The sequence below is a fragment of the Meles meles genome, chromosome 2 (genome assembly GCF_922984935.1).
Source record: "Meles meles chromosome 2, mMelMel3.1 paternal haplotype, whole genome shotgun sequence".
Lineage (NCBI taxonomy): Eukaryota > Metazoa > Chordata > Mammalia > Carnivora > Mustelidae > Meles > Meles meles.
In genome coordinates this window covers 193,376,103-193,403,001 of record NC_060067.1, presented here as the reverse complement: position 1 = coordinate 193,403,001, position 26,899 = coordinate 193,376,103, and the positions used below count along the sequence as shown (strand labels likewise).

The following is a 26,899-nucleotide window of genomic DNA, read 5'->3' as shown; positions in this document are numbered from 1 at the left end:
TCTTCCTCTCCACAGCATAAGAGAAAAAGACTTTATTCTGGCACATTAGGCAAAAACAATAAATAAATAAATAAATAAATAAATAAACAAAAGCCATAAATCAGAAAACCAACCAACCAACCAACCATGGTGGAGAGATAAGTTTTAATTAAATAACTTATCTCTACTCTCCCAGTTGATTTAACTTCGTATCTCCTAGGAACTTTTTAATCTGATGTATTACATCAGAAAAATGAATTAATAAGTCAAAAGGTTTTACATTTATATTTATCTGGGGAGGGAGCAGGAAGAGGGAAAGGGAGAGTGAGCATCTTAAGCAGTCTCCATGCCCAGGGCACCCAACATGGAGCCCAGTGCAGGACTGGGTCTCACAACCCTGAGGTCATAACCTGAGTCGCAATCGGGAGTCAGACATTTAACTATCTGAGCCACCCAGGCACCGTGATTAGAGATATCTTATACCAAATATAACAATGATGGAGGGGCACCTGGGTGGCTCAGCTGGTTAAACATCTGCCTTGGGCTCGGGTCATGATTCTAGGCTCCTGGGATAAAGCCCCACGTCCGGCTGCCTGCTCAGCAGAGTCTGCTTCTCACTCTCCCTCTACCCCTCCCCCCAACTCATTTTCTCTCTCTTAAATAAGTAAAAAAAAAAAAAATCCTTAAAAAAAAAAATGAGGTGCGCATGGGAGGCTCAGTGGGTTAAAGCCTCTGCCTTCAGCTCAGGTCATGATCCCAGGGTCCTGGGATCGAGCCCCACATCGGGCTCTCTGCTCAGCAGGGAGCCTGCTTCCTCCTCTCTCTCTGCCTGCTTCTCTGCCTATTTGTGATCTCTGTCTGTCAAATAAATAAATAAAATCTTAAAAAAAAAAAAAATGATAGGGATGCCTGGGTGGCTCAGTTGGTTAACCTGCTGCCTTCCGCTCAGGTCATGATCCCAGGGTCCTGGGATTGAGTCCCACATCGGGCTCCTTCCTCATCGGGGAGCCTGCTTCTCTCTCTGCCTCTGCCTGCCACTCTGCCTGCTTGTGCTCTCTCTCTCTAACAAACAAATAAATAAAATCTTTTTAAAAAATTATGGAAATGGCTCTCTAAATACCGATTCTAGGGGCGCCTGGGTGGCTCAGTGGTTTAAGCCGCTGCCTTCGGCTCAGGTCATGATCTCAGGGTCCTGGGATCGAGTCCCACATCGGGCTCTCTGCTCGGCAGGGAGCCTGCTTCCCTCTCACTCTCTCTGCCTGCCTCTCTGCCTACTTGTGATCTCTCTCTGTCAAATAAATAAATCTTTAAAAAAAAAAAAATAAATACCGATTCTAGAAAGTTTCCATACTTATATATACAATTAAAGATGAGAAACACAAAACAAAAAGATAAGAAACACATAATGAAAATGAAGAATTGTAAAAGACTAAACAATGGGTAACTATATCCCTTCTGAATATTTTCCTTAATTTAAAAAACTGAGATATTTCTGTAAAGTATTTTAGCAAATTTTCTTGTTTAAAAAAACTGGGTCAAAAATAAGCATAACAAATACTAATTTAGATTCATTCTATGACAAGCTTCAAATCACTAGTTAAAAAATTATGACCACTTCTTACATTATTAATCTATCAATGAAAATCTGTATTGAACTGTCATTTTATATCTTAACCACAGAGCTGTGTACTATTAGCTAAAGGAAAAACCTATATGGAAAGTAGCTTTAAACACTGTATTTCTTGGGTGGCTCAGTGGGTTGAAGCCTCTGCCTTTGGCTCATGTCATGATCCCAGGGTCCTGGGATAGAGCCCCGCATCAGGCTCTCTGCTCAACAGGGAGCCTGCTTCCCTTCCTCTCTCTCTGCCTGCCTCTGCCTAATCGTGATCTCTGTCTGTCAAATAAATAAATAAATAAATAATAAAATAAATAAATAAATAAAAAATAAACACTGTATTTCCTTACATAATTTCAACATTAGGGAGGGTTGGTTGACATAAGGATAAAGAAAAGGGAGGAGCATAAAGTAGTGAAAGACAACAGGAGAAACAAGAAAGCGAGCACTGACTCCTGGTAACCCTCATGCTCTAATCCCATGCAGTGGCCAGTGGCCCACCCTTCCTTTTCACAGGAGAAAGGTTTTCCTGCTATTCTACATAAGCTTCTACAAGTAACAGTTTTTTTTTCCAAGTCAGACACACACACACACACACACACACACACACACATATACACCTTGTACGTTTAGCCAGCAGAGGCGTCTATGCCATCTTTGCATCTGTTCCATAGTAGGTACAGTATACTTAGTTTACAATGGGGAAGAAGTAGAAATGAAAGGAAAAATGTGTGTAATTAGCTACAATATTTTAGTCTTACTTTCATTCTAATTATAGAATACCTTGTGAGCTAATGAGAGGGTTATTCCTCAAACGATGATGAAAACCATAAAAATATCAGATTAAATATAGTGCAGAAGAGCACCAAATAAACACGATAGCCATCATGATTTCTCCTCATAAAAAGTTTGCAAGCGGCTTGGGAATTCACAAAGAGTTAACATAGCACAGAACAGAAACTGGGTCATCTTCTAAAATCATCTGTCAACTTAAAAGAATTACATAAATCCAACCTGGCAAATTCCCAACGATGTTCCATAATACCAGCACAATCGTCACGTGCTCTCTAAGACATGATGCCTAAATTGGCCAGAGGTTTAGACTTAATAAAATTCATAGCTTTTTTTTCCTATTAAAGATCCTGTTGGTGTGAGGGAGCAGGGCATGTTTTTTCTCTGAAAGCTCTACTCTGGTAACGAGCAGCTGCTAGTAAGGACAGACTCACGTTTGTAAAGCTCCAAGGCATGACAGGCCGTGACAACATATGTAAAAGAGTAAGTGGCTAAAATATAAGTTTGGGAGAACTTAATCATGTCCACATAAGCAAGATGCCACCTGTTAAACTGTTCATTTGATTTCAGTGTTGGATCTCACCTCTACCAAGGCTACACAATGTTAAGATTAAATGGTGCGATTAGCTAGAGTTAGGATTTGGGCAATGACTTTCACAAACATTCTCTTATTGAATCCTTCAAAAACCTATGAGGTAGGCTCTCCTATTTTGCATGTCACAAAAACTGCTAATTGCCACTAGATATCCATGCTTTCCTCTTCCCTGGTAACAGAACCCTATTGGACGGGGAGAAGCAAAGCACAGCTCAGACTACGATCTCCCAGCCTTCCTGGCAGCTACACGTGTCCATGACACTAAATCCAAGGCAGAGACTGTATATACAAAGAGAGACTGTGTGGAACTTGCAGGAAGACTATTTAAAGGAAGCTGACTCAACTGGGAGTACACCTTTTTGTCTCCACTCCTCCCTTTTCTTATCCCAGATCACTCTTGGGGCTTTAGGATCACATCCTAGCCTACAAAGCCAGAGTCCCTGGACAATGAACTAAGTAGTCTTGAATTGCCCACCTCTACATTTCTTTATATAAAAGAATAAACCTCTGCATAGTTAAAGCCACCACTACATGCAGCTGAACCTAATTCTGAAATACACAATTACACGCGGATGGGGAAAATGAAGGTCAGTGAGGTTAAGCGGCCTACTAAAGTAAATCGGCAGGTAAAGAGCAAGGATGTTAACCCAGGTCTGTCAGACTCCATGGTCCACACTCGTTAACAGTAGCATGTAAGCTCCATGAAGCAGTACCTTGTCTGCTGTGTTCACTCCTGTGTCCCTAGTGCTAGCACACGCCTGGCACACAGCAGGTACACATTTGGATGTTTCTCAAATAAATCAATGACTTTATTATATTGCCTCATTAGTTTATCAGACAGAAGTTTAAACATAGAGTCCATCAGAGAGCCTGGCTGGCTCAGTGGGCAGAGCATGAGACTCGATCTCAGGGTTTTGACTTTGAGCCCCATGTTGGGTGTAGAAATTACCTAAAAATAAAATCTTAAAAAAGTTTCCATCAGACTTAATTCTATTAGAAATATTTAATATTTACAGGAAAAATACATATATTTTGTCAATGAAATTAGGACATCAGTGAAACAGACAAAATATAAAACCTAATTAACTGTAAAGCACTGAAATAAATTAAATTACATCCATTTTTGAGAAATAATTAATAAACTATTTAACTAACTAAATAACTAATAAACTATTTTCTTACCTATGGTTACATCACCCCGTATTTCACTTTCTACACACACAACTGCTCCAGGAGCAATCTTCACACTGTAGAAAGAAAAAGGTAATATTCACCATGGGCACGTTTTAAAAATATTGTTATAGACGTTATCTTAACACTGCAGTGAGAAAAAGGTTTAAAAAATCGATTTAAAAAACTGTAAGAGAATAGGGTATTTAATATATTATAAAATTCTCAGGAGGCATACTATTGATTGGCTAAAATCACTAATGATATCTTATTAAAATGGTTGAGGGAGTGCCTTGGTGGCTCAGTTAAGTGACTGACTCTTGATTTCTGCTCAGGCCATAATCTCAGGGTCAGGGATTGAGCCCCCTATCAGGCTTTGTGCTCACTGGGGAGTCTGCTTGAAATTCTCTCTCTCCCTCTGCCCCCACTCCCTGTGCTCACTCTCTTTCTCAAAAAATAAATAAATCTTTTTAAAAAATGATAAAAATAAAACGCTCAAGAAAAGAGGCTTTGGATTCTTTTAACACCAGCCTTGTTGCCAAATAGGATAAAGCTGAATACACCTAACTATCCATTAGTAGGGACTGATTAATACTAATAACTATGGTACACCACAGTTTATTACACAGTCATAAAAAAGAAAGAATAATATTTTATGTAAAGATTTGGAATGATTTCCAAGCTATATTAAGTCAAAAAAGATCAAAGCCAGAAAATGGATGGTACATAATGCACCATAAATTTTGTAAATTTTGTAAAAGACTGTACATTCAAAATATTTAACAACCAGCAAGGTAATATTAATATAGAAATCAATGTAGAGATTTAAAATTTACAAAGATTCCTGTTTATTCTCAACTATATATGTTATAAAACTGCTTATTGAGTGCCATAAGTTGGAATGCAAACTGTCCCCAAATTACTAACGTACAAATAATTTACTGATGCTTTTTGATATTCTGTGACATCCTGTTTGACACAGCTCAATCTAGCTAAATGCTGCCTTGGCTGGGCCATAAGCTGACATGCAGAACTGTACCAAATGACTCCCCCCACCTTAAACTGATAATCATTTGGTAACTTGTTCTTATTAAGTATTTTCCTTAGTAGTAATGAAATTATTCATAGTGTTAAATATGCACTCAGCTTCTCTAAAATAGCAGCAATACCATGTTAGCTAATTTTACTTTATAATCCTAATTGGATTTTTCAAAATTTTGATTTCTAGTTGTTCACTGCAAGTATATAGGAACGCAATAATTTTGGGGGCGCCTGAGTGGCTCAGTAGGTTAAGTGTTAGACTCTTGATCTTAGCTCAGGTCTTGATCTCAGGATTGTGAATTCAAACTCCCCATTAGACTCCATGCTAGGTGTGGAGCCTACTTTAAAAAAAAAAAAGAAGAAAATGAAAAAAAGAAATATAATTTTGTATATTGACTTTGTTTCCTAAAACCTTGCTAAACCCACTCAGTTCACATAGATTCTCTGGGATTTCTCACAAAAAGAATTTTGTTGTCTGTGAATGGGACAGTTTTACTTCTTTTCCAGTCTATATGCATATTATTTCTTTTTCTTGCCTTATTGCCCTGGTTAAGACTTTCAGTATGATGTTTAATATCCTTAACCTGTTCTGGCTCCGTAAGACCAACAAAACCTATCAAACTATCTTTCTAAGCCATGAATGACGTGTTTTATTTTTACTTTATTTTATTTATTTATTTAACAGAGTGAGCACAGCAGGCGGAGAAACAGGCAGAGGGAGAGGGAGAAGCAGGCTCCTACTGAGTAAGGAGCCCGACATGGGGCTTGATCCTAGGACCTTGGGATCATGACCTGAGCTGAAGGCAGTCGCTTAACTCACTGAGCCACCCAGGTGCCCCAAATGATGCATTTTAAATACATTAATAAAACCTGGTATGTAAAACAGTTGAAATTTTCTTGACCAAAATGTTAATGCTTTGGTTTATAAATTTTCTAAAAACTTGTTTTCTTATTTTAGCAAATACGTTTTTCAAGCAGTAAGAACCATAAATGTAGAGTATTATGATTCACTCATATCAGCATTTTTTAAGTTCTAGAAATATTCGTGTATGAAAATATTTGCTTATTTTTAACTTAAAGTAGATAGTATAAAAATGCTAACGGAAATTTCTATTTGTTTTTTCTTGTCTTTTTTTTGGACATTTATTTGGTTAAAAAAATTGTTATTGCCAGGTTTTCTTTTTTTCCAAATGTTTTACTGTGAGGCAGGTTCATGCTTTTGTATTTGTCCTCCTTGATTAACGTAAATTTTCATTATATGAAACATGAACTTAAATAGGACATGCTTGCCATTCTAACAAAGTATTTAAAGTAATTAGCACATTAAATTTCTCTAACTTTTGAGCATGATTTACAACTGATGCAACCAATACAGCTGCACCAATGTGTACCTGCTGAATATGTGTATTTGCTTGAATATTTCCAAACCAACTCCAGAGGAATAGACAAGGTACTAATAATATTTGTCACCTTCAGAGAGAGGAGCTGGATAGCAGGGACACAATGGTATACAGACACTTTTTCATTAGATGCCCATTTTTTAACTGCTTGCATTTTGAAACCCACAAATGCACTGCTTATTCAATATGTAAATAAAACAAAACAAAAAAGAGAGTGATAAAATTTTCTTAACACCAGGTGCTAAGTGGGTACTGGATTCATTTCCATAATCAGGGTGATTATTTATTTATCCTTATTTCCTTAAAAAAATCTCCCTCAAATTATGATCCCTATATGCCCTCCCCCACTTAAACTTTATTTTACCTAAAAATACTTTCTTGTAACTCTTAAGTATCATTTAATTAATTTTAGACTTCTTAGTTTCCCTTTAAGATTGTTTTTAAAGATTTATTTATTTATTTATTTGAGAGAGAGAGCACGCACATCAGGAGGAGGGACAGAGGGAGAGAAAATCTCAAGCAGATTCTGCCCTTAAGCCAGATAGATGCAGGGCTTGATCTCATAACCCTAGGATCATGACCTCAACCAAAACCAAGAGTCCAGTGCCTAACCCACTATGCCACCCAGGTGCCCAAGACCAGTTTTTTGGTTCTTTAAATCACAGTTTCTATTGCTTCAACAACAATCTTTTTAACCAAGGATAAAATTATTATTCATTAGTATCACTTCTCCTTACTTTCAACCTTCAAATAAATACCCAGCTATCACATATATAACCTTATTATGTCATATTCAATGACATTGGTTATAGTATTTCTAGATCATTGTCTATACCTGTTCTGTGTCATATTACATTCAGGATGCTTGATACATGACACAAGTCAATGTAAGAAAGAAACAAAAGGTTGTGTTATGAAATAAATGTGAATACTTAGAATGGTCAGTATAATCATATTCTGGTCCATTTCTTGTATTAGTTTGTTCAGGGTAATGAGGAGTTTTTGCTTTTATTTATGATGGTAATCAAATGATGATGCACCTATAATTTAACTAAGACATTTGAACACCTTTGTTGACAATTATTAGGACAATTCCTGGAAAATACTGTTATCAGTATGCATCAGGAATCATCAACCCAGTCTCAATGTTTGACCTCGGAAATCTATTTCTGGAGTTCTTTCATCAAGAATTCAACAGGAGGAATATATATATGCAAAAATTGGCAATGTTGTTCAGAATAATGAAATCGTAAAAGGGGAGGAGTAATGAAATAAAATATAATCATCAACTAACTGGAACACTATATACTCCCTAACAAAAAGAAAAAACAAGGGGCGCCTGCGTAGCTCAGTGGATTAAAGTCTCTGCCTTCAGCTCAGGTCATGATCCCAGGGTCCAGGGATAGAGCCTGGTACTCTCTGCCCAGCAGGGAGCCTGCTTCCCTTCCTCTCTCTCGTCTGCCTCTCTGCCTACTTGTGATCTCTGTCAAATAAATAAATAAATAAAACCTTAAAAAAAAAACAAAACAAGATAAAACTACTTTCTTTCCTGTCTCTCTTTTTTTTTAAAAAAAGATTTTATTTATTTATTTGACAGAGAGAGACACAGCGAGAGAGGGAACACAAGCAGGGGGAGTGCGAGAGGGAGAAGCAGGCTTCCCGCCAAGCCAAGCAGGGAGCCAATGAGGGGCTTCATCCCAGGACCCTGGGATCATGACCCCAGTTGAAGGCAGACACTTAATGACTGAGCCACCCAGGCTCCCCAAAACTATTGTTTTTTTTTAAAGATTTTATTTATTTATTTGACAGACAGAGATCACAAGTAGGCAGAGAGGGAGGCAGAGAGAGAGAAGGGAAGCAGGTTCCCTGTTGAACAGAGAGCTCGATGCGGGGCTCGATCCCAGGATCCTGGGATCATGACCTGAGCCAAAGGCAGAGGCTTCAACCCACTGAGCCACCCAGACGCCCCTCAAAACTACTTTTTTATCGACAAAGTTTGCTCCTCCATGTGGCCTTGCACTTGAGACATCAGGTCCAGAGGTAGGTAATGATGACAGAACAACAGTGAGCCAACCAGCTCCTCTTCCCCCGTGTTGTTTAGTTTAGCCCATCAGCTCCCCTTCCAGTTGTTTATTTTATTTTATTTTTTTAAAGATTTATTTATTTGACAGACAGAGATCACAAGTAGGCAGAGAGGAAGGCAGAAAGAGAGGAGGACCAGGCTCTCTGCTGAGCAGAAAGCCCGATGCAGGGCTCGATCACAGGACCCTGAGATCATGACCTGAGCTGAAGGCAGAGGCTTTAACCCACTGAGCCACCCAGGTGCACCCCCTCCTTCCAGCTGTTCTCATTCTTTATAATGGACGGAGAGCCAGAGAGTATTAGATAAATCAGGAAAGCCTCCAACTAAAAAGGAAAAAAAGCAAAACAAAGAGGAAAAAGAACAGTTTGAGGAAACACAGACAATTCAGGTACTAAAAGAAAACTTAAAAAAAAAAACAACAACCTTATATTCAGAGAAATAAGAGACATTACTGCATAAAACAAGACAGAAGTCTATGAAAAAGGAACAATGTCTAACAAAGAGCTCCAAGGGGCACCTGGGTGGCTCAGTGGGTTAAGCTTCTGCCTTTGGCTCAGGTCATGATCTCGGGGTCCTAGAATTGAGTCTTGCATTGGTCTCTCTGCTCAGCGGGGAGCCTGCTTCCCCCTCCCCCTCTGCTTGCCTCTCTGACTACTTGTGATCTCTCTCTCTGTCAAATAAATAAATAAAATCTTTTAAAAAAATAATAAAAGAAGAAAGAACTCCAAGAGATTAAAAACATGACCGAAATTTGAAATCACTAGGAGTGAGGTTAAAAAAAGAGCTCTTCCAGACAGTAGAACAAAATGGGGGGGAGGTGGGAAAGGAGAAAAAAATGAGAAAATCAGAGAATCCAAATAAAAGAAACCTCAAGGGGTGCCTGGGTGGCACAGTTGGTTCAGTGTCCAACTCCTGGGCCAGCTTAGGTCATGATCTCATGGGTCCTGGGATAGAGCCCCACATTGCACTGGGCTGCAGCTGAGCAGAGTCTGCTTCTCTCCCTCTTCCTCTGCTCCCCCACTGTGCTGTCTATCTCTCTTTCTCTAAGAAAAAGAAAAAAAAAAAAAAAGAAATCTCGAAAGGAGAAAAGAATTTGTAGAAAAAAACTATTAAGAATAATACAAGAAAATTTCCCATTACTAAAGGATATTAATCTCAACTCTAAAAGGATGCGAATGCAAAGGACCCATGCCAAGTAACATCCTCTTAAAATTCCTGAATGCCATGCTAAAGATCCTTATAGTTTGCAGAAAAAAAACAAAACCAAAACCAAAAACAAAAACAAAGTCACACCGAGGGATTAAAATCATCAGAATGGCTTCAGAGTCCTCAAAAGCAATACTGGAGGCTAGAAAACCAGAACACAATAGCTACAGAATGCTAAGCAAAAACTATGTTCAAACTAGAGCTACCTATCCAGCCAAACTAGCAATCAAGTATGGAAGGAGAATAAAGACATTTTCGTACTTACTTAAGTAAGTATTTATACTTGCTTTCATTCATATTTACTTTCATACATACTTACATTCATACTTACTTACTTAAAAAAAAAAAAAAAAGATCTCTTACGTACTCTTTATTAGGAAGCTCCCAAAGGATGTACTAAGCTAAATAAAAGCCAACAGACAAGATAGATTCTAGAAACAGAGGCCCCAGTGTGTGAGGGCAGAGGGAAATTCTCAGGACCAAAGCCATGCATCAGCCTCAGAGAACAAAGCTGATAGGTTTCAAGGGGGAGATCTTCAAGAAAAAAAAAGAAAAGAAAAGACGACGACAGATTAAGTGATGGTTTACTAGATATTTGGTAATCAGTACATAGAAAAGAAAAGATATGAAAATAATGAACTTATTTTGTTAAATTAGAAAAGAAAGGATATGAAAATAATGAATTTATTTTGTTAAATTTTAGATTAATTCAGGTTGAGGCTCCATAGAAAATTCAAGAGAAAGACCCAGTAAGAAAGTGAAAACATAGAGCTCATGAGAGTCGGAGACCAAAAATAAAGCTCTGAGAGTTAGTAGGGTACAAACGCCTTAACGTATCTCTCCATCATTCACCTTCCAAAATCCCCCTAAATAATCACTAATACAAGTGCAAAGTATCACCAAAAATATTTTTCTTAAATCACACCAACTTCCCTACTGATAGGGAAAAATTAAAAAAGGGAGACATACACAATTTTTTCTCCTACCGCCAAGTATTTTTAAAACTCTAAAAGAAGATATACCAAACCCAAACTGATAATCCCTGAGTCTATATCTTCAAGAAATATTTGTGAGATCAGACACAGCTACATCTGTTTCCATCGTTGTGACAGACATCGACTTTCTACAAGGCACAAGTTAATGAAACTCTAGAAATGATGTGTCTGGGTTATGTGTTTACTGAAGTCACAGAAAAAAAAATACAACCTTTCTACCCAGTGCATGCAGAACTTTAGTACCATGGAACAGAAAGAAGAAATGGCCCAACCCTCTCATCTTATAGATGAGGAGACTGAAGACGAGAGATTAGAAATTTCCTGAAGCAGTTGGTCCCTGAGGCATCATTATCCGAAAACCAATCATGTCTTTTCTGTTAGCTGAAAGTTTCCTGCAAACATCCTGGGTATTTTTCCTGTGAGAGCAGAATGATGCTGTCTTGAATACATCACCATTCGTAAATGGTATTCATCTAATGCTTTTCATTTAGAGTGAGGGTGCAATTTTATTAGGTCCTGGTCAAATAAACCAGGCTTTCTAAAATGCCTCCTGTTTTAGACCTTATTTCCAGGTTTCCATTTCCTCAGCCTCCCTCTCACTATGATTTTTTTAGGAAAAGGGCATTAGCTAACATTTAACTTGTCCTAGACAAGTGAGGAGAGGGGCGATTCCCAAGTGTCCCTCTGTCCAGTTTTACGCCTAAGGACCTAGGTCGAGTTTGTGTCCCGATCAGCATACTTCTGAGGCCTAAAATAATTAAACTCACGACTAGACCAACTCAAACACAGTCCAAACATCTCCGTGTAGACTCCACTGCACTTCGGAGTGATGTGGCTGGGGGGCTCACATGGCTGCTAAAAGGCTAAGCCTTTTCCTTAGCCTCCTAACCTACTAAAATAACTGCCTCAAGAGAAGAAACCCCTAAATTTTAATTTATTACGACAGAATCAGGTTTGTCGGTTTTCCCGTTCAAGGAAGAGTCAGTAGAGGGTGCTGAACGCGGCTGCTTTCGGAGTAAGCCCTTCTCCCATCCAGCCCTTCTCTGCCACCACCCGTTTCCAGCAGTGAGGACTGCTGGAGAAGCAGCCCCGTCGCTGTCCTCACGCATTTGCGAAGGAGCTTATCCACGCAGCTCCGGGCCGGATGCGGCCCCCTTTTGGACGAGCGACGGTGACGCGCTGACCCAACACACACCGCCCCCGACTGGACAGGAGGGGACTGGGGTGTGGCCGGCACTTCCGCGGCGGTCTCGGAACGCCCGGAGCAGGATGCTGTTACAGGCCGCCGACCGTGGGCAGCCGCACCAAACCGGGCAGGATTTGGGAGGGCGGTGGCGTCCCTCTGTGTGCCGGGGCAGGGGGCGACGACAAGCTCCCCTCACAGCGCCTCCGGAGACCCTCTCTGCGCCGGCGCGTTGCGGAGGAGGGCGACGGGACCGAAGAACAAAAACCTTCCTAGCACCGATTCCACGTCCTTTCCCCATCCTCCCTGACACCTCCTTCGTCGCCTCCTCCCTCAGCGGCCGCCAGCTCTGGGCTTTAACAACCAGCCCGGCCGAGCGCCCGGGAGAAGACACCACCTCAGTCCCTGCCACTGGCGACCAGAAGCAGATTTGCCGCGCCTGCGGAGTGTAGAAATAGGCTTTTTCAAACAGCGAACCCACCTCTTTTGAGCCTTCTCCGCCATGGTTTGGACCCGGTCTCCAGTTGGAGCGGAGATCGACACAACCGCCTGGGTCCAGCGATGATCTCTGCAAGCGATTGGAGCGCCTGGCAGGATCGGGCGGGGCGGGGCCTGCTGGGGCGGGTGGCTTCTCCCACCCCGGGCTGAGGCGGCTGGTACCCGGCAGCCCTGCGTGGGCTCTGGCTGATTGTCAGCGCTGTCTGGGGATGGATGGACTTGGATTTAAAACAGCCGCTTGGTCCAACCCGGCACACATCCTGTCGACGTCATCATAGGCCACCGTTCTTTTTCGGTCTGCTATCCGGTCTCTGCTGCTTAAGATTCCGGCCAGGCTCCTGCGCCCTTTTCTCTTGTATGAGCTCACCTCTTCCTGGGCGGTCTCAGCATTCCCATAGGTTACTGCCTTCCTACCTGCCGGCTTTCTCGGGTCGATACCTCTAGTTCTGTCCTCTTTGCCGAGCTTCACATCTGGTTACTTCATTGTACTTGGCATCTCCACTTGGATGCCTCAAAGTTCTATCAAACCTAAAACATATAGAACGGAGCTCTTGAATTACGCCCTCGGTTGGCGCTCTGATCTCCATCTCAGTGAAGGGATCCACCATTCACCTAGATGCTCAAGCTAGAAACTCAGTAGGCAGCCTAGGCTTTCCTCACCTCCCTGCACAGAATGCACGGGCAAGACCCTGCCACCTCTCTAAACAGCCAGCCTTCCCGGGCAGTCCGCTCCCTCCAACCTCCCCCTCTAAAGTCACATCCCCATCCCCACCCTTCATCCCCCATCCAAGACATTCTCCGGTCGCCAAAAGTCACTGTAAAAACCAATCCAGTTATTTCACTTCCCATTCTTTATAAAATTCAAATTCTTTTCCATCGCCTACCTCTGGGTTAGATCCAGCGCCGGCCTACTTTTCTCTTCCTTATTGTCATGTTCCTCTTCCTCTTTCTCTGATCACACTTTCATCCTCCATGAAGCCAAGCTGACTCTCTGCCCCAAATGGCTTCCACCTGCCCCGCTCCCCACCCTGCCCCTCTATGAGGGTTTAAGTCTCAGATGTGGGTTAAACCTCTGCCTTCGGTTCAGATCATATCTCAGGGTCCTGGGATTGAGTCCCCCATCTGGGCTCTCTGCTCAGCAGGGAGCCTGCTTTCTCCTCTATCTGCCTGCCTCTCTGCCTACTTGTGATCTCTCTATCTCTCTCTCTGTCAAATAAATAAATAAAATCTTTTTTAAAAAGTACTGATTCCAAAACACAAATATAAAAGTATAAGTAGGAATTAGTAAATATTTAATTCAAAGACAAAAAGCGTAACTTTTTCCCTAACAAATTAACTGCAACTCCATTCCTCTATACCTAACAGTTAAACTTAATGAGGGATCTGATTACATTGTAATATGTTCCCTATTGTGTAAGCTTAGTCATTGTTTTACTGTTCATCTAGATCTTTGTGCCACCTGTGGCCTGGAATAAGCTGTCCATCTGTTTGGAAACCTCTTTCCAGAACCGATTCAAGCATTTCCATTTCTTTTGCTTTTTAAAAATTCCCTATCTCTGCAGATAATTGCTTTTTTTTTTTTTTAAGATTTTGTTTATTGGGGCGCCTGGGTGGCTCAGTGGGTTAAGCCTCTGCCTTCGGCTCAGGTCATGATCTCGGGGTCCTGGGATCAAGTCCCGCATCGGGCTCTCTGCTTGGCAGGGAGCCTGCTTCCTCCTCTCTCTCTCTCTGCCTGCCTCTCTGCCTACTTGTGATCTCTGTCAAATAAATAAATAAAATCTTTAAAAAAAAAAAGATTTTGTTTATTTACTTGACAGAGAGAGACACAGCAAGAGAGGAAACACAAGCAGGGGGAATGGGAGAGGGAGAAGCAGGCTTCCCACCAAGCAGGGAGCCTGATGCGGGACTTGATCCCAGGACTTTGGGATCAGAGCCTGAGCCAAAGGTAGATGTTTGATGACTCAGCCACCCACGCGCCCCTAATTGCTTCTTTACTTACCCACTACAGGATACCCACAGTACACTGCACCTGTCATTCTTTGATGAAAGTATTCGTTGCCATTTCTGTCACCCTCCTAAATTGAGAGCTGCTTAAAGGCAGAGGCCATGTCTTACTCATCTTTATATTCCTGGTGCTTGGCACCAGTCTATCATGAAGTGGTAGCCCAATAATGCTATTAAAAACAATTATTTTTACTGCTTTAAAATAATTATTTTACTGTTTTACTTTCAACTACATTCATCAAGCAGCTTTAGACTCCATGATTTTACATACATTATCTAATCATAACGATTCTGTTGAGACAGGCATTATTGTATCTAATTTTTTCAATATTTTATTTATTTATTTGAGAGAGAGAGAGAGAGAGCACAAGCAAGGGGAGGGGCATAGGGAGAGGGAGAAGCAGGCTTCCCACTAAGCAGGGATCCCAATGTAGAGCTGGATCCCAGGACTCTGGGATCATGACCTGAGCCGAAGGCAGATGCCCAACCAATTGAGCCACCTAGGCGCCCCTTCTATCTAATTTTTTAATCAAGGAGCTCAAGCTCAGTCTCAGAGAGATGGGACTTAGCTCAGAGTCCCCCAGTTAATAAGAGATTCTCTGTCTTTTCTTCTTTGCAGAACTATCTCTAAGAGATGGTCCTTGCCCTTAAGGTGCTTTCGTGTCAGGCTGTACTCTCCTGTCCTTTATTTAAGGCTGCTCACTCTTGCATATGTCTTTGGGGATGGGAAATGGCCACATCGTTGTAATACTCTGAGCTCAGGATAGGGACTCACCAAAGAGATGGCCTGTTCTTTTCTTGCTTCTAGGCAGTGTCTCTTATAGTTCTTGTCCACACTCCAAAGAAAAGCTTCTCCTTACATGTTCCTCTCTACACTTCACTTCCTTAAGACCTTTTAATGTTTAACCGGTATTTACTGAGTACATAGCATATGTCCAGCACTGTTCTATGTGCGGGGGATACAGCAATAAACAAAACAAATTTCCTCCCTTTAGAGATCACATTCTGGCAGGGGGCAGACCATAAACTAATTGAGGAATAGGTATAGAAGAGGTGGTGATAGGTACTATAAAAAAAATAGCATTAGGAGGACAACGGTGGTTGGGAAGAGGAATCTTCCTGCTCTTTGAGAACCTGTCTCCCTTCCTCATTCTCATGTCCTTCCTTGCTTGCCCTCCCCAGCTGGCCAGGTATCTATCCACAACTAGAAAATGAGATTTTTCATTAACTTAGTGAAGAAAATATGACAGTCAGATGACTGGAAAGGCAAATAGTGCAGTATGTAAACCAAACAAAAGGGGAACTTCTGAAAGCAATGTTTTCCGTACATTCTTAATAGAACACCAAAACGAGTTTTGGTTTCTATAACGCAGTCCCTTTTATCAGAAAGCCAACTTTTATGCTGCTTCTCGCTGGCGATCTGTTTGCTCTTTACTCACCCCGTCCTTTCTGAGCCGTATAAAAAGATCCAAGAGAGCCTGGTTGAGGTTTTGCTCACAGGGAGGCACCAGTTAAGACTCTGGAAAGGACAGAGTCTTTGTTCCAGTTTACAATGGATTGGCTTCCGCTGTTCTTCCTCCATCCTGTATCACTTTATCAAGGGGCGGCTTTCCCTTTTGCACTTCTGTTTAATTATCTCTGCATTATGGATTCTTTCCCCACCCACGCCAGGTAGGTTTAAGGGATCTTTTTACTCTTGACATCTATGAATACCGTAGAAGGTCAAAGAGCACAGATTGGCTTGTAGATGTGAAAATTAAATAATTAATTATTCAGTTGTTTTTAAGTGATCACTACCATATCACTACCATTATTATTTTTTTTAAAGATTTTACCTATTCATTTGACAGAGAGAGATCACAAGCAGGCAGAGAGGCAGGCAGAGGGGGAGGGGGAAGCAGGCTCCCTCCTGAGCAGAGAGCCCTACGATGCAGGGCTCATCCCAGGACCCTGAGATCATGACCCGATGCAGGGCTCATCCCAGGACCCTGAGATCATGACCCGAGTCAAAGGCAGAGGCTTAACCCACTGAGCCACCCAGGCACCCCGCTACCACTGATTATTGATTGCTTGGTCATAAGTGTCTCTAATAGAGTGAAATGGGGCTGGAAATTGACACCATGACTCCATTGACTCAAAGTTTCCCATTAAATGGGAAAAGGATAAAAGTAAACTCTGGGAAGAGACAGCTGCTGAGATGGTACAGTAATTCCCCACCCCCATATATCTCCACCCCCACAGTATGTCCTACATGTTCTTGAACGGTCCTCATTTCATGGAGTTTTATCATTTTCAATAAAATTAAATTTCATTAAATATTTAACTGATTCTTTAAATGCCTTTGTATGATTTCTCAGAAAAATGGAATAAGTCAAAACAAATTATGTCAGATTAGCTATATCTCAATCTAGGTTTCAAAAATTATCGTCACTAGAGATTTGACAACTTGATTGAAATGATTTTAGATCTAGCTAGTACATTCTATATATACATGAGAAACAGTCCCTGTTTTTTTGTTTGTTTTAAAGATTTATTTATTAGAGAGGGAAATATAGAGTGAGGAGAGGGGCAGAGGGAGAAGGAGAGAGAAAAACAAGCAGACTCCATGCTGAGCTCAGAGCCTGACATAGGGTGGGGGCGGGTGTAGATCTCAAAACCCTGAGATCAGACCTGAGCCCACACCAAGAGTCCAGCGCTTAACCAAGTGAGCCACTCAGTCTCCCTGATACAGTCCTTGTTTTTAAAGATGTTTGTGGAATATCCTTTTGTAAAATGAAAATCCATTGCCAGAGGGCTACCTCCTAAGAATTTACTTATTTTAGAAATGAAGATTTTTATATGTTAAGGATTTTTAAGTAAAATCCAGCTGTATCTAGTAATCAGTTAGACTTTCTGAGTTTGACTAAACTGTGGTATGTTACCACCCGTTCACAACTGGTGGATGGCCCTTACCTTCATTTAGGAGATGGGGGTCAGGGAAGGGGGCATTGTAAAAAAAAAAGTTTCCTCTTGATAAAGAATCACAAATAATAAGGCAAAGCAAGTGCAAAAACAAAGGTTCATTCCCATAGGGTTAAGGTTGCTGGCTTCGGAGACAGCCTAGTGGGTCCTGGGTCCCTCCCTTCCTGAGTGTCCTTATGTATGTGAATAAATTCTCTCCAAGTTGATCCATGAAATGGAAATAATAATGCCTATCCCATGGGGTTATTTTAAGGATTAAATAAAGATACTTTTTAATGCAGGGATTATTAGCTCAATGCCTAGAACAAAATAAGCCCTCAGTATATCATGTAGCCTGCATTGTATGTGTATAGACATTTCAATGACACCTTAGGTTTCACTGTGTTAAGGAATATGTGTTCCCCTCGTTTTTCCATGGCAGGGAGGTAAAGACGTGACCCACAGTGTTAACTGGGGTGGGCGAGCTCAAAGAGAAGCCCAGGAATGGGCCAGGCCTTGTGTGATAGAGCGTCTCCCACCGGGGCGTCCACCAGTCTCTCCCAAGAAAGACATTCTCACCTATGTGTGTGTCCCTATGCCGCAGAGTCGTGATATGTACCCTGTGGTGGTCCAGAAGACACAGACGGCTTTGACTCAATTTTCCTATCCCTGACTAGTCAGTACAGATTTTCACAGCTCTCCATTCAGATTTATTAATTTGGCACCAATTAAAACAAACAGGGGCACCTGGCTGACTCCTTCAGGAGAGCATGGGACTCTTGAGGGTGGGGTCATGAGTTCAAGTGGAAAGAACTGAGACTTTATCATGTGAAATTTCTCAGGTCTCTGCACATCCTCAGGGCACCTGCCAGCTTCCAAGGGAAGTAGTTTCCACAAACCACTCATATGGGTCCTTTAACAACATGAAAAAAACCCCACCAACTTGTAAGATCTGAAAGAAAGGTCGAGAGGATTAAGAGCACATATAAAGATTTTCTAACCGAGTTTTCAAACACTTAGCAGAGAGAGGCACAGAATCCCCTTTCCCACTGTGTCCGGAATGGTTCAGGACAGTGCAACCCAGCAACAAGGAAAGAGACTCATCTCCACGGGGCGATGTAGAGAGTTCTCCTAGATCCTCGACACTGGCTTTACAACTCTTCATTCAGGCAGCAAGCTACTAGATTTGTAAAGCTGTCCCCACCAGGAAACCTTCTGGACTGTCACCCACAGGATTGCAGGGTGTCATTCCCACTTGAGTGTAGACATCAAAGAGAGGTTCGCAGGATCACTGAGGTAGGAATCAAAATTCATCTGAGGGTCGCCTGGGTGTCTCAGTCATTTAAGCATCTGCCTTCGGCTCAAGTCATGATCCCATTGTCCTGGGTTCGAACCCTGCATTGGGCTCTCTGCTCAGCGGGGAGCCTGCTTCTCCCTCTCCCCCTGCGCCTCCCCTCTGCTCATGCTCTGTGTCAAATAAATAAATCAAATCTTTTTAAAAAGTTGTCTCCTGAGATAGTCGTTTGCAAATGGACTGGTTTTTTCCTCACGCGGTTCATTCCTTCAGAAAAACAAAAGGAAGACTTTGGGTGATAACAGTATGGCTTCTTCCGGTGACACGTGGGGCTTACCATTGGATTATGGAGAATGACATCTGTGTGACTCCTTCGTCACATCACAGGGTTCCAAGTCAGTCTCACACTTGCCCTTTCTCTTTCAGGTACCTCTTTCTCCTGGCTGGAGGGGGCGCCCTGGCCCTGGCGGCCATGGGTTCCTTCGCTGTGCTTGTCCTCATCCCCGCTCTGTGGGCCGCGGTGCTGTTTTCCTGGCTCGACCCACGGGATGTGCACAGGTGGGCTTTCATCTCCCAGATGAGCTGGCAGACGCTCTGTCACCTGGGGCTGCACTACACCGAATACTATCTTCGAGAACGTCCTTCCACGAGGTAAAGCTCGCTTGGTTATACTATCCCAGCCAAGGCTGTGCTTGCACCACGGTGAAAGTGGGAGAGAACCTGGGGGATGAGTTTGAATGAGAATTCTTGCACATTGGGGCAGTGTGACCTTAAGCAAGTCATTTAACCTCTCAGTCTCAATTTCTTTTCCTAAAAAAACAATGGTTGTGTGTGTGTGTGTGTGTGTAACAATACCTGTATTGTAAGACTCTTAAGTTCAAGATAATTAATATAAATGTAATTAAATGACTATAAGTAACTGCCACATGTTGCCCATGTCACACAGCGCCTGGCACTTCGCTGTACTTATCATTGTGCCTGAAAAGGGCATCGAACCAGGAGTCCCAGGACCCACAGATAAGATCTGCCTAGAAGTGACTAAGCTCAACTCAGACTGGCTGGTTTAGACACACAGTCGTCAGCCTCTCCTCCCCTTCAGCAGGACCGGGAAGGTATAAACCCACTGTAAACCTCCGTTGCCTTCTGGTGGAAGCTGCTATGCAAGGGTTTTGCTTTCATTGAGACTCAGCTGTCCCGTCCTCCCAGAAGCAGCGTAGTTACCAGTCTAGGAAACGAAGCAGGCACTGATTACCATTTAGAGAAGTGTTTTTCATGAGTCAGTGAGATCACCCAGATTAGGGGAGAACAGGTATCTCTGTGATCTCGAGCCCTGTGGTCCCTGGCTTCCTCTCTTACCACAATTGGTGTGGGTCTGTGGTCACTCAGAGAACAGGGGCTGTGACCTATCGAGGCGGGTCACCTGTCTGACTCCAGTTTGCCGTTGGTGCTCTCATTCTACCATCCCTGCCACACTAGAATCCTCTTCCTCACCCTCACTGTTTTCACCAAAGGCTTAAGGGTTTGCTTCTTGGGAGAAGAGGCAAGATGGCAGGCAGGTAGGGGGTGGGGAGTACTGACTGGGGTGTGGTGAATTAGGATTTCAGTGAGAAGCGGGCACCTGATAGGGGCTGGAGGAGCGAGTTGAACAGGATCTGGTCGATGGGAAGAAGGCTGAGCTGGAGCTGAGCTGGGAAGATGTATTAGTTTGCTCTGACTGTCCAAACAAGGTACTGAAGAGGAAGTGACTCACACAACAGAAATGTACTTCCTCTGGAGGCTGGAAGTTCAAGGTCAAGGTGTTGGCAGGTTCAGCTTCTCCCGAGGCCTCTCTCCTTGGCTTGTAGATGGCTGTCTTTCCATGTGTCCTCACCTGGTGTTCCCTGTGTGTGTGTGTGTGTCTGTGTCCTAATCTCTTCTTATAAGGATTCCTGTCATACTGGATTAGGGTTCACCCCAATGACCTCATTTTAACTTACTCACTCTGTCTCCAAACACAGTCACACTCTGAGGCACTGGGGGTTAGGGCTTCAACACACAAATCTGGGGGAAACACATTCAGCCCACAATAGCAGGTGCACAAACAGGGGTTGGTGGTGTTTGGAGGCTACTTTGCCTACTGTTTGGATCAATCAGGGGAGGTCAGTTGTCCTTAAATCCTCAGACGCACAGATAGAAACTGTGGGCATGTGGGAAATAGTGCCATTTTCTCTCCACAGGACAGCATTCCTGATTGTAGAGGGCATCATGTAATTTTCATTACTCTTCTCCATAATAACCTTGCCGGCAGGATCTTCTCTACCTTATGATGCTGAAGCAGGAGCAGTTCAGGTGATTGGTTAAGAACACACCTCAAATTGCTAATGACTCAGTGCACACCCTGAACCCCGAGCTTGACTCACCATTCCTGAGCACAGAGGCCAAAGCCTGCAGAATCTTACTGACAGGAACCGGTTCATATTTAAAATCTTCGCCTTCTTATAATCTCTTCAGTCCCAAATTTTTGTCCCTTCCGTGGCAAATTCCTCCCAGGTCCCAGATCCTAGTCTATAGAAGCCATTCCCAGAAATATCCTAACACTATTTCCCCTACAGTATCCCTTGTCATTCTTCTAGTTGCCTCTCTAATGATTCATTTCCCCATTTACCTTTTTATCCTAACCAGAGCAGCCTGTGGTGAGAAGTAACTTAAGAATCTTTGTGGGGGCACCGCAGGGCTGTTGTTGTTCCCGGCTGCTGTTCGCTGTGGGGTCATGTGTGAGGGACTGGAATGGGATGAAATAAATGTGGGGCGTCTTTACATTTGAAATAAATCTCTTTCAGGTTCTGCATCACTCTATCTTCCCTCATGCTATTGACCCAGAGGGTCACATCCCTCTCGCTGGATATTCGTGAGGGAAAAGTGAAGGCAGCATCAAGAGGCATCGGGGAAAGAAGCTCGTTGTCTGAGCATCTGTGCGAGGCTCTGCCCTACATCAGCTACTTGCTCTTTTTCCCTGCTCTCCTAGGAGGCCCCCTGTGTTCCTTCCAGAAATTCCAGGCTCGAGTTCAAGGGTCTGGCACTTTGAGTCCCAGGCGCTCCGTCTGGGCTCTGAGCCAGAGGGGTCTGCAGATCCTGGGCCTCGAGTGCCTAAAGATGGTCTTGGGGAAGGTGGTGAGAGCAGGAGCAGGTCTGGCTGACTGCCAGCAGCTTGAGTGTATTCGAGTCGTGTGGTCCACAGCCGGGTTCTTTAAACTCACCTACTACTCTTGCTGGATCCTGGATGACGCCCTCCTCTGTGCTGCGGGCTTTGGACCTGGGTTTGGTCACGGCCCCGGTGAGGAGGGCTACTTCCCCGATGCGGACATCTGGACACTGGAAACGACCCACAGGATCTCCCTGTTCACGAGGAAGTGGAACCAAAGCACAGCGCGGTGGCTCCGACGCCTCGTGTTTCAGCAGGGCAGGACCTGGCCGCTGCTGCAGACCTTTGCCTTCTCGGCCTGGTGGCATGGGCTCCATCCAGGACAGGTGTTCGGGTTCCTGTGCTGGGCTCTGATGGTGGAGGCCGACTACCTGATTCACGCTTCTGCCGGCTTGTTTATCAGATCCCAGCCCATGCACCTGCTCTATCGAGCGCTCACTTGGGCGCACACTCAGCTCATCATTGCTTACATAATGCTGGCCGTGGAGGCCCGGAGCCTCTCCTCCCTCTGGCTGCTGTGTCATTCCTACAACAGTGTCTTCCCCCTGGTGTACTGCATTTTGCTTTTTCTATTGGGAAAGAGAAAGCAGACACTTAACTCATAGCTTCTCTCCCGCCTTCAGCTTATATATCCACGAAACAGAGTTGAGAAAGTGCCAGATGGTGTGTTGATGAGGCCTAGGCTTGATCTCTTCCATACTAGGTTGTTTTTTTTTTTTTCTTCAAGTACTGGGTGTATATTCCTGGTGTTTGCCCGTAGAAATTTGTGTATCTACTTTCACAAGCTATAGTACTGGTACTGAAGATTAAAAAAAAAAAAGGAAACGACATGGTTTTTTCCCTTAGGACTTACAGTTTGGACATGGAAGCAAGGAAAGGTGATAGGTAAAAACAGAAGGTACTGCCAACCAAAAGGCAAGTGGTAAACGCTGGACACCCAAACACTGAGTCTCCAACAGTTCCACTTGATCCTGGACGGCGAGTTTAGCAAGACAAAAACAACAGACATCTCAGTCAGGGGCATCCGTCTGGCTGGCTCACTCAGTAGACTGTGTGACTCTTGATCTTGGGGTTGTGAGTTCTAGCCCCATGTGGGGTGTAGAGATGACTTAAAAAAGCCCTCTAAACCAGATTCTCGTATTGGGTTGTTCCATGAACTAGACACTCATTCTCATCTAGAGGTAATTCGAAAATTTCGGTCTCAAAACGGAAAGGCTGCTATTATCTCCGAATATGTTAATACACTGAAAATCTGGCTGAGCCATGATAACCACTTACATAACAGGCACAAAACCGACCCATGAGATATGTCACACAAAGAGGCCAAAAACAAGAAGTAAGCCCAATTTTAGTACGATGTTGAGGGTCTGGTTCCCTTTTCTTGGTATAGCCTACATAACTCTCTCTGTTTCTCGCTCTGGGAGGGCCCCGAGAGAAAGCTGTGAAGACTGCTGAGGGGTAGCGAAGCTGTGTGATCCCATGGTCGCTGTCACAGCGCCTCTGCCTGCTGGCTGTCTAGTCGGTCACATCATTACAGTTTCTCTCTCTTTTATTTATTTATTTTTTTAAAGATTTATTTATTTGTTTGACAGAGAGAGTGCACAAGCAGGAGAGAGGGAGAAGCAGGTTTCTCACTGAGCCAGGAGCCCAACTCCAGACTCAATCCCAGGACCCTGGGATCATGACCTAAACGGAAGGCAGATACTCAACTGACTGAGCCACCCAGGCGCCCCATAATTAGTTTTTCTTTAACTTTAGCTCAGCTTACTTTTAAAACTTGTCCTCTTTTTAAGCCATGGCATCGCCGAACACTGAGTTTAGTGGATTCACTATATTTCACTTTCACACTCACTAAAGAAACATGTACAAAATGTTTCTTTGTGTCCCACTTAAAATCATTCACTTACGCCACCTACCCCACCGCAGGAAGCATGGTATGAGCATCGAAGCTTCCAAAACCAACCATCTGCATTCTTTTCAAAACATAAAATTGCAAGTGAGCTTCTACTCTTTAAAACTTGGCAAAGATAATACTAAGTTAGAAGTGATAGATCACTTAGAAAGGTATGTCAGTATCACTCGCAAGCATGAAGGCAGACAAACAGCCCAGCCTTCACACACAGAGCACACGGCAGCAGGCAGTGAGGGCCAAGAACAGGCAGCAAGAATTTGTAGTGGCCTTAACCCGCATGGTTCCAGACTTTCTCTCACCACACTCAATAGCCAGAGGAGACAGTATGGACAAACACGGGTTTCCAGGATTGGGGATAAGCAAGGGGAAACAGTTGATAGCCAAGGGGGGTGGTAAAGTACTCTAAGACTATTACAAGCAAGTCACTGAAAGGACTATCCTTAGAATCCAACCCAGAGGGGCAAGTGGGATGGCGGGGGTGGCGTTATGGGTTGGGAGGAAAGAGAACAATCATCACAGCATTACTTGTCATAAAAAAAAAAAAAAAAAAAGGTCAGCATTAGAATTACAATAGACTATGATAGAGCTTTTTAAAAATCAATGCTTGGGGGCACCTGGGTAGTTCAGTCAGTTAAATGTCCAACTTCAGCTCGGGTCATGATCTCAGGGTCCTGTGTCAGAGTCTTTGCTCAGCAGGGAGCCTGCTTCTCAGTCTGCCCCTCCTTCCACTCATGTTCTCTCTCTCTCTCAAATAAATAAATACAATCTTTCTTAAAAAAAAAAAAAATCAGGGGCACCTGGGTGGCTCAGTCGGTTGAGCCTCTGCCTTCGGCTCAGGTCAAGTTCTCAGGGTCCTGGGATCAAGCCCTGCATCGGGCTCTCTGCTAGGCGGGGAGCCTGCTTCCCCCTCTCTCTCTGCCTGCCTCTCTGCCTACTTGTGATCTCTGTCTGTCAAATAAATAAATAAAATCTTAAAAAAAAAATCAGTGCTTGTATAGAGGCACTTCTGAGAAGCTAACCACGTGGAGGTATGTATTCAGTTTATGAAAATCCTTCAAACCATATACTTAGGTGTTAATTCTCCTAATGCTATGTTTTATGATAGGTAATGCTGTGATGCTGTGATGATTATGTGATTATATGATTAACTTAAGCATCTCCTGGTTTGGGCTCAGGTCATGCTCTCAGGGTTGGGAGATCGAGCCCGGTGTTGGGCTCCACACTGGTCATGGAGCCTGCTCAAGATTCTATCTCTCCCTTTGCCTCTGCTCCTAGTTCCCTCCCTCTCTAAAAAAAAAAAAATAATAATAAAAAATTAAGAAGTAAAAAGTAGTTGGTTAATAAAGTATTTTAAAGTGCAATTCGGTCTCCAAATCTATCTCCCTGTTGATGGCCAGGGATAATTTCTGCTCCTTTCACTGGTTAAAGCCAGGACACGTACTTCCTTCCCTTTGTATTTGCATCCTATAAAAGTATTCCATTTATACTGGACAGTATAAAGAACAATGTGATTTGAAAGAATTAATCTAAGGAAAAAAGTCACAGCTGGGAACAGACACCTCACAAAAAAAGACACTTCACTCTTTGGCTATTATGAATAATGCTACTATGAACATTTGTGTTCAATTTTTTGTGTAGATCTAAGTTTTCAATTCTCTTGGGTATATATGGATGAGCAGAATTGCTGCTATGTTTAACTTTTTGAGTAACTGTCAAACTGTTGTCCACATCAGCTGTATTTTTTTTTAAGATTTTATTTATTTATTTGACACACAGAGAGAGATCACAAGTAGGCAGAGAGGCAGGCAGAGAGAGAGAGAGCAGAGGAAGCAGGCTTCCTGCTGAGCAGAGAGCCCGATGCGGGGCTCGATCCCAGGACCCTGAGATCATGACCTGAGCCGAAGGCAGTGGCTTAACCCACTGAGCCACCCAGGCGCCCCCTCAGCTGTATGTTTTACTTCCTACTCCAATGTATAAGGATTTCCAATAACATCCACAAGTCAGGAAACCACTGCCAAAGACACAAATTCCTTGCATCTGCTTAAAAGCAGTGGAATACAGAGTCCTGTCAACCCTTGAGAAAATTCACATCTGTTTAAGCCTCATACCGCTGTTGGCAGAGGAAGAACCTCTTTCATCTCACCAAAGCATGGTGAGTATATTTTATTAGCAAAATATAGATTAAACACAGGACCCCGGAGGCAAGGGAATCTGGAAAATATAGTTTCAAGACCCCTGTAATAGAAGGTGATGTGCTCTGAGAGCAGATGTAACCTGGATGGGCTCCTGGGCTCACGTAAGGCATGCAGGGCCTTGCTTGTTTATAGGGCTGAAACCTAATCAGTTGACCCTGCATCCAGGCTTCTGCAGAGACAGAATATATATTAGTGGATCTGAAAATAAACAATAGTTGATCAGGGAGAAATTGTTCTCTGAAAAATAAGCTTTCCATTTCCTGCTAGTTTTAAACTCGTTAACCCTATGCAACACAGTTTCAATCCTGCAAAAACAGCTCAAGAATATGTGTTAGGCCCATCTCTACTCTTCAAACAGCATGGGGAATTTTACCATTGATTTATTGCCTCTGATATGGTTAGGGTATTTCCTGGCCTGGTAGAGACTGTTCGTTCTTTGCAATTTCCTTTGTTCCCTTAAAATCCTTAACTTTTAAAAGATCTTATTTAAGACACACACACACACACACACACACACACACAGACACACACACACACACACACACACACACGAGTGGGGGGTTGGAAGGGGCAAAGGGAGAGGGAGAAGCAGACTTCTCACAGAGGAGGGAGCCTGACACAGGGCTCCACCTGGTCCCAGGACCCTGAGTCTTAACCTAAGCAGAAGACAGATGCTTATAAAGTGTCTCTTTATAAGGTGCTCCTTATAAAGTGTTCTTGTGTCTACATTTTTTACAATGTGATTTCTTTTACTATGTGATTTTTAATAACTGCCTAATACATTCATGATTTATTTAATCAAACTTCTGCTATGTG

At 43.0% G+C, this 26,899-nt stretch overlaps 2 protein-coding genes across 5 annotated transcripts in view; one reads left to right on the top strand and one right to left on the bottom strand.

The window, feature by feature from the left end:
• The window catches only part of DCTN6 (dynactin subunit 6), a 31,548-nt gene extending 16,141 nt beyond the window's left edge, over nt 1–15,407 (bottom strand). For 3 of the 4 annotated variants that reach the window (XR_006817421.1, XR_006817422.1, XR_006817420.1), the window contains exons 1-2: nt 12,541–13,073; nt 4,164–4,228 (exon numbers count right to left, since the gene is read on the bottom strand). Coding sequence is in view for 1 of the 4 variants with exons in the window: in XM_045997745.1 (XP_045853701.1) it covers nt 4,164–4,228; nt 12,541–12,563 (88 nt within the window). In the remaining 3 variants the exon portion in view is untranslated. Of the gene's footprint in view, nt 1–4,163; nt 4,229–12,540; nt 13,086–15,336 lie in introns of those variants that run through there. The other variant, XM_045997745.1, reaches the window with a different exon arrangement.
• A 640-nt stretch (nt 15,408–16,047) lies between these two features.
• Nucleotides 16,048–23,358, top strand: MBOAT4 (membrane bound O-acyltransferase domain containing 4). Its single transcript, XM_045997744.1, has 3 exons — nt 16,048–16,232; nt 19,222–19,446; nt 21,615–23,358. The coding sequence occupies exons 1-3, from the start codon at nt 16,114–16,116 to the stop codon at nt 22,579–22,581; spliced, it is 1,311 nt and encodes a 436-aa protein (XP_045853700.1). The 5' UTR covers nt 16,048–16,113; the 3' UTR covers nt 22,582–23,358.
• The last annotated feature ends 3,541 nt before the right edge of the window (nt 23,359–26,899 follow it).

What these genes read in the sequence shown, in the direction of transcription:
- MBOAT4 (XM_045997744.1), top strand. Translation starts at nt 16,114, where the DNA reads ATGGATTGGCTTCCGCTGTTCTTCCTCCATCCTGTATCACTTTATCAA. An exon ending in TCTTTCCCCACCCACGCCAG is followed by an intron (nt 16,233 to 19,221) that starts GTAGGTTTAAGG and finishes TTTCTCTTTCAG; the next exon opens with GTACCTCTTTCTCCTGGCTG. An exon ending in CGAGAACGTCCTTCCACGAG is followed by an intron (nt 19,447 to 21,614) that starts GTAAAGCTCGCT and finishes AATCTCTTTCAG; the next exon opens with GTTCTGCATCACTCTATCTT.